General features: G+C 39.0%; 1 protein-coding gene across 3 annotated transcripts in view; it reads right to left on the bottom strand.

Moving 5' to 3' along the window:
• LOC101164837 (triple functional domain protein) overlaps nucleotides 1–14,989 on the bottom strand; it is a 103,549-nt gene that overhangs the window by 30,168 nt on the left and 58,392 nt on the right. For all 3 annotated transcript variants that reach the window (XM_023964294.1, XM_023964296.1, XM_023964295.1), the window contains exons 16-29: nucleotides 13,071–13,266; nucleotides 12,490–12,656; nucleotides 9,116–9,235; nucleotides 8,247–8,345; nucleotides 8,069–8,161; nucleotides 7,137–7,286; nucleotides 6,937–7,051; nucleotides 6,702–6,817; nucleotides 5,260–5,382; nucleotides 4,742–4,936; nucleotides 4,349–4,464; nucleotides 4,084–4,150; nucleotides 3,866–3,975; nucleotides 3,711–3,780 (exon numbers count right to left, since the gene is read on the bottom strand). In XM_023964294.1, coding sequence (XP_023820062.1) covers nucleotides 3,711–3,780; nucleotides 3,866–3,975; nucleotides 4,084–4,150; nucleotides 4,349–4,464; nucleotides 4,742–4,936; nucleotides 5,260–5,382; nucleotides 6,702–6,817; nucleotides 6,937–7,051; nucleotides 7,137–7,286; nucleotides 8,069–8,161; nucleotides 8,247–8,345; nucleotides 9,116–9,235; nucleotides 12,490–12,656; nucleotides 13,071–13,266 — 1,737 coding nt within the window. The remainder of the gene's footprint in view (nucleotides 1–3,710; nucleotides 3,781–3,865; nucleotides 3,976–4,083; nucleotides 4,151–4,348; nucleotides 4,465–4,741; nucleotides 4,937–5,259; nucleotides 5,383–6,701; nucleotides 6,818–6,936; nucleotides 7,052–7,136; nucleotides 7,287–8,068; nucleotides 8,162–8,246; nucleotides 8,346–9,115; nucleotides 9,236–12,489; nucleotides 12,657–13,070; nucleotides 13,267–14,989) is intronic.

Genomic DNA, 14,989 nt, shown 5'->3' on the forward strand with positions numbered 1-14,989 from the left:
CACCACGTAGAATGCAAAAAAGGGCAGTTAGACTGTCCAATCAAAGAAATCTAGTTCACATCCCTTGCAAGAAGGTTTTGACCAGTCCCAAGGAAACTAATCTCAAACTTGCTGCACTCAATGTCAGATCTTTATGCAACAAATCATTTTTAATCAATAATCTCATCTCTTCTTTTAATCTTGATTTTATGTTTTTAACTGAAACATGGCTTGACAAAAACACAGGAAACATAGTTCTAGTCGAATCAACTCCCCCCAACTACAAACATGAATCGGAAATACGAGAAAATAAAAAGGGTGGAGGCATTTCTGCACTGTTTAGAGATAATATTGCAACCCGCAGACTATCATTTGGTGTGTTTTCATCATTTGAGTATGTGTCCTTTAAGATTGAGTTAAAACAAACTCCTCCCTTACTCTGCATAGTTATGTACAAACCTCCTCAGCACAGCCAAAGTTTTATTGATGATTTCACTGAAATGCTCTCAGTTGTGTGCACAGACTTTGATGGTCTAGTCATTACAGGTGATTTTAATGTTCATGTTGATAATGTCAATGACAGAAATGCAAAAGAGCTCAATGCTGTCCTTGAAACCTTTAGTCTAATTCAGCATGTGAGTTGCCCCACCCACAGCAGAGGGCACACTCTGGACCTGCTCATCACAAGGGGGGTTACTATTTACAATGTCAGTGTGGTATATGTCGCCCTCTCTGATCATTTCTGTGTATTCTTTGACCTGTCTGTTGCTCCCAAACCACCGCCTGGCCCTGCAGTTGTCCAAAGGAGACAAATAAATGAGAGCACTAGGGCACAGTTTGTAGAAATGATAAACCCTGAAAACGTCTCTGGTGCCAATGTTGATGAAATGCTGAATTCTGTTACTTCTAGCATCTTGAATGTTCTGGATGCCATTGCCCCTATGAAAGTTCAATTGAGAAAACATAGACAGAAAGCTCCCTGGAGGAATGATGATCTAGTCAGGGCACAGAAACAACAGTGCCGCAGAGCCGAGCGAAAGTGGCGCAAGTCAAAACTCCAGGTTCATTATGGAATATATAAGGCGGAGTTGTACGCTTATAACCAGATCTTATGCAGAACAAGGGAAAGGTACTTCTCTGAAATAATTGGAAGTTGCAGCAGCAACTCTCGTATCCTGTTCACAACAGTTAACAGATTAACTAACCCTCCAACCCAGCTACCAATAGAATTGGTTTGTACACCTAAATGTAATGAGTTTGCTGTATTTTTCAATGACAAGGTTCAGGGCATTAAAAAAGCCATCAACTCCACAACACATATAACTATCGAACGGCCACCTACTCACTCTAGGCTGACTCACTTTATACCTGTCACTGATCAAACTGTCCAAGAGACCATCACCCGTCTGAGCTCGTCTACATGCTGCCTTGATGTGTTACCCACTAGATTTCTAAAGTCTGTCTTGAACAGTGTGTTGCCATCAATTACTCAAATAGTTAACATGTCTCTTCAATCTGGAATATTTCCAGAGGCCTTAAAAACTGCAGTCATTAAACCCCTCCTGAAAAAGAGCGGTCTTGATCCCACTGTACTAAATAATTACAGACCTATCTCTAATCTGCCATTTTTAGGAAAAGTCCTTGAAAAAGTTGTCTACCAACAGCTCACTGACTTTCTCTTATTAAACAATTCGTTTGATGTTTTCCAGTCAGGTTTTAGACCCCATCATAGCACAGAAACTGCTCTTATCAAGGTAACCAATGACATCCGCCTGAACACTGATGATGGAAAAGTCTCTGTCTTAATCCTGCTAGACCTGAGCGCTGCCTTTGATACTGTTGATCATGGGATCCTTTTGCACAGACTCCAAGACTGGGTTGGCATCTCTGGATCTGCCCTAAGTTGGCTCAAGTCTTATCTAGAAGACAGGAAATATTTTGTTGAAATTGGGAGTTGTGTCTCAGACTACATGGGCTTGAATTGTGGTGTGCCCCAGGGATCGATCCTGGGACCCCTTCTGTTCAACCTCTACATGCTGCCACTAGGGCAGTTAATACGCAGTAATAACATATCTTATCACAACTATGCAGATGATACTCAGATCTATGTGTCACTGACAACAGGTGAATATGGGCCGGTGGATTCTCTCAACCACTGCCTCCAACAGATCAGCGCGTGGATGCAGAACAACTTTCTCCAGCTAAACTCAGACAAGACCGAAGTTATTGTTTTTGGCCCACAGAAACAAAGAGAAATTGTCAGCAGCTACCTTCATTCTCTGTCTCTTAAACCCTCAAATCAAGTCAGAAATCTAGGGGTAATCATGGACTCTGACCTGAACTTTAACAGCCATATCAAGTCAGTAACATCAGCGGCATTTTACCACCTGAAAAACATTGCCAAAATCAAAAACATAATCTCAAAGCGAGACCTGGAGATACTTATTCATGCATTTGTCTCCAGTAGGTTAGACTACTGTAACGGCCTGCTCACCGGCCTGTCCAAACGAGCTGTAAAACAGCTTCAGTACATCCAGAATGCTGCTGCTCGAGTCCTGACCAAAACCAGGAAGTATGATCACATTAGTCCTGTGCTCAGGTCTTTGCACTGGCTCCCTGTACCTCAAAGAATAGACTTCAAAGCAGCTCTGCTTGTGTACAAGTCTCTCCATGGCCACGCACCAAAGTACATCTCTGACATGTTAGTGCCATATGAACCATCTCGTACTCTGAGGACCTCAGGGACCGGCCTCCTGTTGATTCCCAGAGTCAGAACTAAACAAGGGGAATCAGCGTTTCAATATTCTGCAGCTAAAATCTGGAACAGCCTCCCTGAAGGCGTAAGACAGGCCTCTTCTGTGTTCATGTTCAAATCTAGACTTAAAACATTTCTGTTTAGCCGTGTATATGACTGAAAGGTCCTATCTGCACTTTTCTTTCCTTCCTTTCTTTTTAAATCTTTTTTTTTCTCCTTTTCTTTTAAAGTAAATTTTATGTTGATTATTTCTATGATGTATTGTGATTTTAATGCATTTTTCTGTTTTGTGAAGCACCTTGAATTACTTTGTGTACGAATTGTGCTATACAAATAAACTTGCCTTGCCTTGCCTTGCCTTTTTTCAATCATGATTATACCTTTTTTAGTCAAAATTAAAAAAAAAAAAAAATAGTTGATCGTTTCTGCAGAACAGCGGGTATTCATCAGAAATTCACCACTAAGTTGTGGGCGGTACTGTTGGTGCTGAGTAAGCCTGCCCCCACTTCACATCATCCCTTTGTTAACACCCTCTCCCGCTAGCTTACCGCCCCTTAAAACCACAACCTAACATTACAGGTGCAACAAAAATGATGAGCAATAAAGGAGCTATCCAGCCGTACAGTTTTGAGTCAGATGCCAGCTTGGACGTGAAAAACAAAGACATACATGGATCTATTCGCCTACAAGTGGATTAATCGGAATGGAGCGCAGCAGTGAGCTTGTCGTTTGCCGTAGTAGCTTTCATGTGACACCTACAAGCTTTATCCATCGGAATTTTGTCCTTTGCTCCTGATTCACAATGATTTGAATAAAAAAATACTCATGAATGCAATTTTAAGCTTCGTTTTCTGTGTATATGTCTCCCAACATCAGAAAACATGCTAAAATTATGCTCAATTTCACTATGAGCTGCATAAATCGAAATGAACTTTAATGTTTAAAACACTCAGCAGAGTATTCATTGCTGTCTTACCCAGGTCACAAAGCAATGGCCAACATCCTCTGGAAGCTGCTCATACTTCTCCAGCTCTTTGAGGAAAATGCTGTTCAGAGACAGAAAAGTTTAGTTTAAAAAAAAACTAAAGAACTCTCTGTCCTTCAGAAGTTTGGATTTGTCAAAAGACTGACTTGTGATGAAACTCATAGAGGTCCTGCATGTTCCCAAAGATGATGTGTTCCTTGTTGATGATGCCATGGGGAATCTCCTCCACACCACTGGTCATTTCCCACAGGTACGTCTGAACAGACACACAGCGGAGAACATTTGATGAACTTTCTAAAAATCTCGGACACAAACGTCGTTGAAAGGAACCCAAAACGGTACAAAAACATTTTATTCTACTTACATCCATGCACTCTCGCAGATCTCTCACGTATGCTTTCTCTGTTTGAATCAGCTCAGCCATTATAAATCTGAAAAAAAGTATTAGAAATAACATAACTAACTTTTAGAGAAAAGTGACAGCTAAAATACCTAAAAAACACATCAAAAAAGGGATAAATAATAAAACATGAGGGTGGTTTTACATGGAAAATGTTCATGCAAACAAAGTAGAGTAGTATGCAGGTGTTTTTCCAACACTAAAACATGCTTCGAAAAGGTTTTCTTACTCTTTTCGTCGTGCAGATTTCCGCTTCTCCTCGTTCAGTTCATGAGCGGCATCCCTCAACTTGACCTCTGACCCTGGAGCACTAGCTGGGATTATGTCTAACTGCAGTCCTTTACTCTGGAAACACAGGACACAGCAGTTATTTGCTGCTCACAAAGGCCGTGTATATTTTCAGCATGTGATTGCATTCTTTTCTAGATTTTGGCAAAGGGAAATCATTCTAGATCACAAAGTTTTGGAAGTTAGTTGAGACAATAAACATGAGTGTCAGTGACAGTTTGTGCTCAAACACCTTGTTTCGATTGAACAATGACATAGTCATCTTTACACTATTTTCTATAGTCATGACTATTCCTGAAGGATTTTTAAAATGTTTCAGGAAAATTTCACTCACAGCCTTGTTTGAGTCAGACGAGATGCCCAGCGCCGTTTCCAGGCAGGTTCGGTATTTGTCCATACGGATAGAGAAGTCTCTGTAGCGCTTGTCCACCGAGGAAACCCATTTCTTTATTTCCAGGGCATGGGCGTGGCCCTTGTCACAAAACCCATCCGCCAGCTGGATCAACAGCTTTACCCGCTCTTTGGTTTGCTGTCAATAGAAAGATGTTTAGGGAGGGGAGGGGAGGGGGGGGGTAGAAAGAGGAGGAGGGACGGGCGCAGAGGGGGCAGTACCCACAAAGAAAAGGTAGACGACAGAAAGAAAGAGTTGGGGTCATGTGCTGCTTGACAGCCACAATAGATTGCTCTGTAACATACAATAACAGTGACACAGCAAAGAGGACAATAAACTGCCCTGGAAATGGGCCTCACGGACGAACAAACTCAACACATCAAACAGCAGCCGGCAGAAAGATGGACGGCCACATAAACCTTTTATTTTTTTTTTTTTTTTAAGTCATTGTACAAACATACCTTTGCTGTGATCTGGAAGTCTTCGTGCTCTTTCAGTAGCTCCTGTGTGTGATGAATGCTGGAGCCAGTGGATGTATGAGTGGACAGGTAAAACTCGCCGGTGTCGTGGATCCATTCCAAGGCCTGAAAAAAAAAAAAAAAAAAAACAGCAAATCACAAGTGAGTACACAAGCAGGAGGGGTTTCATCGGCACAAAGCATCACTGTTTCCCAAAAGGCATAAGGTTAGCAGAAACAAGCACAACCCAAACTCCTAAAGGAAGTAAAAAAAAAAAAGATATGATTATGGGTTAGGGAATTCTTTTGAAAAAAACATTCCCATCCTGAGTGATATTCAATAACACTTACATCATCCCTCTAAGGGCACTTTTTTATTTAAAGGTTGAGATCAATGAGATTTGAATAACATAGCTCCTCCACTGGAATAATCTTATATCTATAGTATAGAAATTTATATTATTTTTCATAATATCTAAATTATTGCTGCTGCTTGCAGAATTGCCCTACTTAGAGGTTCTTTCCCCCCTCGCCTGCACTCTTTAGAACTGGGCCTGGAGGTGATACAGCCCTGACCTGTGGTGACAGAACTGGTCCAGTCCAACTGTGAGACCAAAAGGCCTCGGAGCCCTGAGGATAAAACCTAGTAAGCTTCATTATAGCCACGCTCTAGAAACAAACTATGATGTAATCTCAAACTTTTTCTGGTCAAGCAAAGACACTGCAGGTATTGTGCTAAACAACCACCACAAGAGGGAGCTAGGTGCGTCTGACTGCTCAACTTCATTAGCATCAACTTGTGTATCCAAACTACAAAAAAAATAAAACATATAGTAATCTAACCCCAATAAACATTTGATAAAAATTTGGTTTGAATGTTTGATTTGATTACAAACAAATCACCAATTATGCATGTATTAAAAAAACGATTTATTGATCCAGGCCCCATGTGAACTGCCTATCTTTTGTCAGGTGACATTTGATTCCTTTTCCAATTTTAGATTATCTTTGGGGCTTTTTAAGGTAGTGTGACTTTATAAATAAGCCCAAACAGGCTCCCATCACACTTTTTTGTGTTTTTCTTTTCTTTACTATATGTACATTTTGTGCATAAGTTGAAAACATGCATGTTTGGATGAAGCAGGGCTTTTATAAAAACAACATTTTTTTACATTTTGTTTAGAAAAAAGAATAAATAGATGAAAATAGGCTAAAAAGCCTAATAAATAAAAGACTAAAACTGTTGCTTTAGTCACTTGACAACAACAGAGCAAACAAGGCCCTGTCTGTTGTTGACTTCTCCATAAAAAAGGCCTTGGTGATGGAAGCCAAGTCTGAGTAGAAAACATGATGCTGTGCTCAAAGGAAGAATGAAGCAAAGCTGTTTCTTATTTCCTGTTTGCATGAAAAAAGCAGACAGACATGCACAACGACACACATACACACCTGTTTGGCACTTCTTTCAAACACTACATATTGCTGGCACTGGTCCAACCTCCGCTTCCTCATCGTCCAGAAGTGGAGGACTCTGTTTTCTCTCTGAAGCAACTCATTCAAAATGTCTGGAGGAACAAAACAAACCCATATTTGTTGATCTCAAAAGGCGACTGTTTGTCTGACTATTTCAGAGAAGAACATTTTATTTGTTCAAGATAATTAATGATCAGTGAGTCGTACTTACTCTTGACCTGAGTCTCTGGTGCTTTGACATGAGATAACATGCCCGGCATGTTGACGCTGTTTCTGTGCAGATACTTCAGGAAAACATCAGCATTGCGTCTGGCTAATGTGCAGGCCTGTTCAAAGGGCAACATAAATGCACAAGTCAGAGCCTGCAGACAAATCAGCTTAGATTTCAGCGATTGAAATGGCTTCTCTGACCTTAAGAAAAGCTTCTTTCTGCTCCAGATGTTTGCTGATCATAGGTGTGACGTGATCTGACTCACTGTTTGGGCCCAGTTTATCAGCCCCACCACACCAGTCCTCCTCCCGCTTGTACTCCTGCTCCAGACTTTCCAACACACTGCACACCTGAGACACACACCGCAGCAGATCTTAATGTTGGCACAGCTGCTTGGAACAGTTATAGTCATTTTACCACCTTTTTTTAAAGGTTTGTCTGACACATCTATAGTGTTCATCTGCTGTGGGTTTAGATAAATGATAGTAGATAAATGGCGCCACCAACTGTTTGCTAAAAGCCACTAAATTTATGTCGGTCTAGTTCTAGTACTTCATTTGAAATCAAGATATAAAATATTAGTTTTTCTCTTACAGAGCAATAAAAAAAACATAAATCATTCCCTTAAATACCCATGGTATAATTGTATTGTAATAGTATTTTGTGTGCACAAATTAATATTTTGCGCCCACAAATTAGCATTTTATTTGCATTTTTGTGGTCAAAAACTAGCCTTTCATGCACACAAAGTTGTATTTAGTATCATCAATTCTTACTATTATTTGTGTACACACAAGTAATAGGTCATTTGTGGCCACAAAATACTAAATTGCTGCCACAAAAAGCTGATTTATGCACATAAAAATACTAATGTGAGAAAAAAATTTTTCTAATGTTATTTTTCTGTTATTTTTAAATATTCGAGAGAAAAAATCTAATTTTGGAATAAATTGTGGTTAAAGACATGTAAAAATTATCATTTAAAATCAATTTCTTCAAATATTATATGATTTTTTTTTCCTCCATTGGTTCAGTCCATGAGAGACCTACTGTATATTATTAAACACTGTTGTAAAAAACATCTATGATCAAAGACTGGAACAATAGTAGATAGATGAAAATATTGAAGTACCTGTTCTGATGTTTTATAGAAGGCCACAGAAGCATTGACCAGTTTAAGTCTGTCCTCCATCTTCAGCATCAGCTGCTGCCAGTGGTCGGCCACCTTTGGGTCAAACATAAGTTGATCAGGTTTCCACTCATGGCTTTGACTCTTTTCCTTTCTATAGAAACACAAAACTGAAGAAGACCTTTTCAGCACAGTCTCTGATCATGTCCATGTCGTAGTGGTTGGCCTGGAGAAGAGCTTCTGCCTTCTGCTGCACCTGCAGAGCACTTTGGTGTGTTTTCTGAAAAATAAATGAGACAAAGGGTACAAATTTCAGCTTGATAGTGGTCCCATAAAATGTGAGAACTGGAAAAGAAGCTGAGATAGTGTTTTAACATGGAAGGTCATTGCACAGGGCACAGTTAGAGGGACCAGTCAGACCAGGAAGTGGGGCTTTTAGAGGGTCAGCTTTAGCCTGGAAACAGGGATACTTCTTGTTGCAAGTACTTTGATTAAGTAATGAATGATGATAGTGTGGTGCATTTTTCTTGTATATCTGCAGCACCTGCAGAGCTCACTGATGTGAACCTCCCTCCTCCCTTTGTCTTACTGCAGCATCAGTTGTAGATGTCAGAGATTGCAGATGTGGCTCATTTGTTCAACCTCCAGTCTCACAGGAGAAAAAAAACCCCAACAAATAATCACAAACACAGCTTTTTTTTAAGTATGTTTTTGTGTATTTCGTCCACAAAGAAGTGGGTCAGACACAGGCCTGCATGAAAATGAGCCACTTTTGAAATAATCCTAGCATAATCAGAGGTGAAGAGGGAAGTTGAACAAGGAGAAAGGAAGGAGGGAGCCACAGACATCAGATATTCATGATTTTATTTTCTGTGCGTCTTGTGGTGAAGGAAAGAGATGGGAGCAGAACAGCCTCAAGAGTTTCAGTTGAGGTAGAATGTTGAAAATCAAACAGCAAAAAGAAATGCATAAAAGTGCCAAAACATTTGAATAAGCATTTAAAAAGAAAAGATGTCTGAGGAGGAAATGAAAACATGTTTTTTTTTTTACCTCTATTGCATGCTGGAACTGTTCGTGCTCCTTCTGCAGCTGCTCAGCTTCTTGCAAGGAGCTAGCCGTTATTAGACCTGCATTCAACATCGACTCCCCATTGCGGATCCAACCCAGCACCTGTATAACACACAGCAAATATTTTTTTAATTACCAATATTTTGTGTTCCTTGTTTGTTATAAAAATCAGCATTTTATCATGACAACTGAATAAAAATGAGTATCATACATACTACACTTTTCATAAGTCTCATTTGTTTGCATAGTTTGGCCAGGGGTGTGACTTATACTCAAGAGCGACTTATATGTGATCTTTGGAAGAAAAACGAGAAATCGATCGATCGATCGATCGATCGATCGATCGATCGATCGATCGATCGATCGATCGATCTATCTATCTATCTATCTATCTATCTATCTATCTATCTATCTATCTATCTATCTATCTATCTATCTATCTATCTATCTATCTATCTATCTATCTATCTATCTATCTATCTATCTATCTATCTATCTATCTATCTATCTATCTATCTATCTATCTATCTATCTATCTATCTATCTATCTATCTACACCAGGGTTCACCAACCTTTTTGAGACCGAGGGCTATTTCATGGGCACCAAGTGGTATGAAGGGCGCCACTAAAAACCTACTAGCCCCCCCCCCAAAAAAAAAAAAACAACACAATTTGAGGACTTCCTTTTGTGTGCCCTATTTTTATTTGCTCATTTTACACACAAAAACATGCATGAATTTTCTAGACTCGTATTACAGGGGGGGTCAAACTCAGTTGCAGAGGGAGCCTAAATTCAAAACAGACTTTAGGTTGCAGCCGAACAAGATATATATTTATTGAACACACTAAAGCTAAACTTTTAAACCTTTAAAACTTTAACTTAATTTTAACTTTTTAAACGTAAATGTAAATAAAAACAGACAGGAATATTAATCCTCACATTAATGGATTACTCAACCACCTCAACCTATTCTCAAAATCTTTACATTACATGAATCATAAGAATGTCCAGAAATTGTGTAATTTATATGATCTATTTAAACTTTTGTAATAGACCCTTACTTTTATTGATTATTTTTTAAGTTATATTTGTTTACATATTTGGGTTTTCTTTGTCTACCTTTATCTCAGAATTGATATTGTTGTCATTGACAAACATGCCGTGGTTGTTTGTTGTATTTTTGCTTCTATAAAAAAATAAAAGATATTTTGGGGGTGCATTCCCTGCGGGCGCCACAAGGGGTGTGCACTGGCGCCCGCGGGCACAGGGTTGGTGACCCCTGATCTACACACTATATATAGTGTCTAATTATCCCAAGTTTGATACGTCATTGTATGAATGTATAACTGATGTTTGTGTTTTTGTGTACTATTCTTATTTGACTGCTTGAAATACACCAATTCAAATCAAAATCAAAATATATACACAATATAGTTACACTGGTGCAGTAGCCAAAAGGTTAGATGGCAAAGACACCTTCCTCCCAATGGCTCTGCGATAAGGACAATAAATCACAAATGTTATTTAGAGTTTATATACATGAGGACACAAACGCATAAAGGGACTCCTGCTTTTTAGCAACTTCGACAGTGTTTGCGCCGTGTTTCCAATGTTCTAAAGCTAAAGACATAAGCATTGTGCTACTTTAGCTCACTCTGATGCAACTCTGAGGTAAGAAACAAAACATACAAGTCAGAAAAAAACTGAAATATCAGCGCAAAGAATATTATATGATCCTCCGTTCTGCAACAACAAACTTCTGCTTTGTTAGGAGGATGGATCTCATGTTTTATTCATAGGCATTTTCTTTTCTTTATAACAAAATGAGAGTCTGACAAGCTGTTATAAATTCTGGAAGTGTCAAAAACCCTTTCTTCACTGTATTTAATATGGGTAGACAGAATAGCAAATCTATGTGTTGCAGTTCTGTCTGGATAGAAATTAAAACAGGCAGCATTTCTCAAGGAAGTAGCAACACAAATACATGAGCTGCAATTATCCAGTTATGCCTGTCATCAACCACAATTTCATAAAAAATCATTTAAAAAAACAGCTGTTATGCTACGAAACGGAATTCAAGCATTTCCAGGTATTGAGACGTGCGTGTTGTAAAAGTCTATAGCTGTGATTTACGCTCTGTGAGTGATGCTTCTCTATAAACAGCATTTCATCATGTTTGTATCACTCTGTCTTCATCCTGTCAGATCTCACCAACCATTAAAAGGCCTCAGAAAATGTCTCAACACTGAACTCTTCACCTTGGGATTTTTTTAGGATATAAGAAAATGTTAAAAAACACAATTTTCACTGGAGCGGGTCTTTAGGTAACCCATGACTTACTCTTTCCATGTTTTATTGTAAACACAGCCCACTAAGCTAAATTTAACCAAAAATTGTAAAGATGTTGCGGTCTGCTTGTGCAAAATGTCGCAAGGAATCTTTACAGGGCTTACAAAGCAGGACTAAAATGGTGCAAAGCTGCGTGAGCCAACACAGGGATTACCAAAAGTTTTCTTAAAATTCCTTTCTTTTCCTTATTCCTGCAAACCGTATCCCTACAAGATTCTATAATATTTTTGATCATACTTGAATTCCTTTAAACTTGCACACTGTATATGTTACGTGCTTTTGTTTTTCTATAAACCTTTTGGACATTAAACAATGCTCCAGAGACAGGGTGACTACTTGTTGACATGAGGTGAGTCATGTACCCATGGTCAGGCACCAGCAGAGCGTACCATGGCCTTTCAAAACAAAACAACACATTTTGCTGTGATGTCATTGACAAAGGCCGTGTCACACAGCTAATACACACATTTTGCACATATTGCATGAATGAAAATTGGTCGTACGTGAATCTATTTGGAAAATGTGAGAAAGGTTGTGGTCTTTACGTGAAATTTTCAGATGTATCACAAATGAACCACGTTAAAACCACGGAAGAAGTCCAAATAAACCACGCAACGAACACACAAACACTAACCGTGCGGGATTATTGCGTCATATGCCCGATATAAACGTTATACATCGATGGTACATGCGTGAAAAGTCTGTTAGACATACGTGGACAGACGTTGTGGAAAGCCACAAATTTGCGTATGCATCTTGCAAAAATCACGCATAGCTGTGTAAGAATTACGTAATGATTTCGTATAAACTACAAACACAAAAAACATCATGTATATCACGCATGTATCACGGCAGACTGAACTTTTATAAGTGGAAAATGCGCAAATATGTACATGGTGGCTGTGTGACATGGCCTAAAGAGTTGGATGAACTCTGTGGTCATGTGACCCCTGTGGTTTTCCATTTTCTTTTTTTATTTTGGAAACGGTTGCCACCCGGTTCGTACCTGTTTAACTTCAGCTTGCAGGTGCCTTAACTGGACACACTGCTCCAAGTGCCTCCTGTGCTGGTCTGCAGCCAAGTCCAGCTCCTGCTGCTTCTCATGAAGAAACTCCAGCAGGTCCTGAACCCGTGTGGCCATGTCCACGTCTCTGTCGCATAGCAGCTCCACACCTGCAAAAACGAAAAGATACGTTTGTCACTGAAGTTCCTCTCAAAAGAGCAGGTGAATTATGCATGGTTTCTGGGTTTTCAAACAAACCCGTTCATTTCTGTGAAGAAGCATTACCGATGTTGCATTAAAGAAATGACTCATGACAGATAACAGTCAAAAACACAAATCCTCACAGATTTAAAAAAGCGGCTGACTCAGTTTTTGTATTTTTACAACCACCTGTGGCAACCCTCCTAGCTTGAGTCATGCTTTCCAAAGCAATGTTGTAAGTCCATTCATGTTAAGCTGCAAGACCTCCCTGCTGTTAATTTGTTTTAGACTGAAGATGCAGACGGGCATGTGTGTGTGAGAGCTTCTGCATTTGATACGTTCACATATTCCAAGCAGACAGTAATAGACATGCCCTCACTCACCGGACGCCTGGACCTCGGTGACGTACTGAAGCAGCTCCTGCCCCTGGTGAATGACGTCAAAGGTCAGGTTATTCATGGTGAGCGCTTTGTCAGCGTGATGCTGCAGCCTCTGCTCTGCCAGAGTCAGGTCCTCTGTATCGAAGTCGTTCATCTGCTGGGACAGTTCCTCGTTCCATGACTCCAGGTCGGAGATGATCTGAGGGGGGGGGGGGGGGGGGGGGGGGGGGGGGGGGGGACATTCAGACAGGTGATGAGATAGAGTCAGGGGTCTGCAACCTTGAACACTTAAAGAGCCATTCGGGGATCCATTTCTCACAGACCACAATCCCAGTAGGTCTCACAAAGTCTTACTTCCCCCTTCAGGAAAAATGACAAACTGATTTGTTATTTTATATATAAATGAGCTATTATTCTTTTCACATAAATATATATATATATATATATATATATATATATATATATATATATATATATATATATATATATATATATATATATATATATATATATATATATATGTATATATAAAAATATACATATAGAATATAAAGAGAAAATAGCCTTTTTTTTAAATAAAATAGTTTATAAGTTTAAACAAATATGATTTCATATGGCTTCCTTTCAAAATAAAAGACATCCTATGTCACATAGGATCATCTCAATGCAGAAAATGTGGTACACTCTCAAAAGAAAAAAGTATTTCTTTTACCTTTTGTGGTGTGTCCCAGCCAGAGATTTGTCAATCTAATCAAAATGTAAATCAGTTGCCATTTTTTGAACCGTAAGGCGCACTTAAAATCCTTAAATCTGTTCAAAAAAAGAAAGTCAGCTTTATACCTGGTGAAGTGGTTGTGTTAACTGTTTTTTTTTTTACTGCACTACATACGTTTTACTTTACAGCACTTTTTTTTAAATTAACAAAGGGTTAACTTACTGAGACTATGGGAAATGAATTCCATGTCCATCTGCCTTTAAATTCCAAATAACTTAATTGCTTCTCACAACCAGCTATATTTGTTTACTCAGAAAATACTTTTTCTTTCCCTCCTGCCAGATTAAAAGTCTAACTGTGCACATTTAAATCAAGACAGGAAGCCTAGCAGAAACGATTTCAAACTATTTGAATGACACAGGGCACAATTTTACATAGCAACTGAGACAATTTGCCTGTCACAACAGTAGCCGACTCCCTTAACAGCAGAAAACATGATGCATTGGTAATGAACGGCTGGCACAACAGATGTACTGAGATGTCAGCACTCGTCTGTGACTGCCCACGCTAACTGAGTCATGATACCGGGGGGCACCTTGATCCTGGCATCCGTCAGCCCTTTTTGTCTGATTTTTTCATGTTGTGTGTTAACAGGGAACTCCAATCCATCATTTGTTTTTCATGTTATTTTCACGCACTGCAGATTTTTCTCTACAAATTGGAACTTTGAGGGATCATAACATGCCTTAAAAATAACATGTTTGCATCTTTTGGTCCTGGTTGGTTTAATAGCTCGGAATAGAAGAAAAAAATGTCTTCAAAGTTTTCATCCAAGTATCTATGCTTTTTTAATTTTTTTTAAATAAACCAAAGACCAAGTTACAATTGAGCGGCATTAATATCAATGTCCATGTGAGGAAACATCTAGAAAAGTTATAAAATAATAGAATAGTTCTTAATGATGACAGAGAAGAAATGAATAATTAATTCAAATGGTGTCAGCTGTCCCTGTCAAATTAAAAGTTGCAATTGGAATTTTTTCAAAACCCTCCAAATAAAAGAAAAAAGAAAAACAAATGATTGTCACAGTCAATATGAAATTAATACTGCTTTAGCAATGATGGACTATTAGTGAATAAACAGAATGTAGAATTTGTCTGGATGACAGTATTTTTGAAGCCTCCCTGCAGTCTTTTAGAGTGCAACT

The sequence above is a fragment of the Oryzias latipes genome, chromosome 16, assembly GCF_002234675.1.
Source record: "Oryzias latipes chromosome 16, ASM223467v1".
NCBI lineage: Eukaryota > Metazoa > Chordata > Actinopteri > Beloniformes > Adrianichthyidae > Oryzias > Oryzias latipes.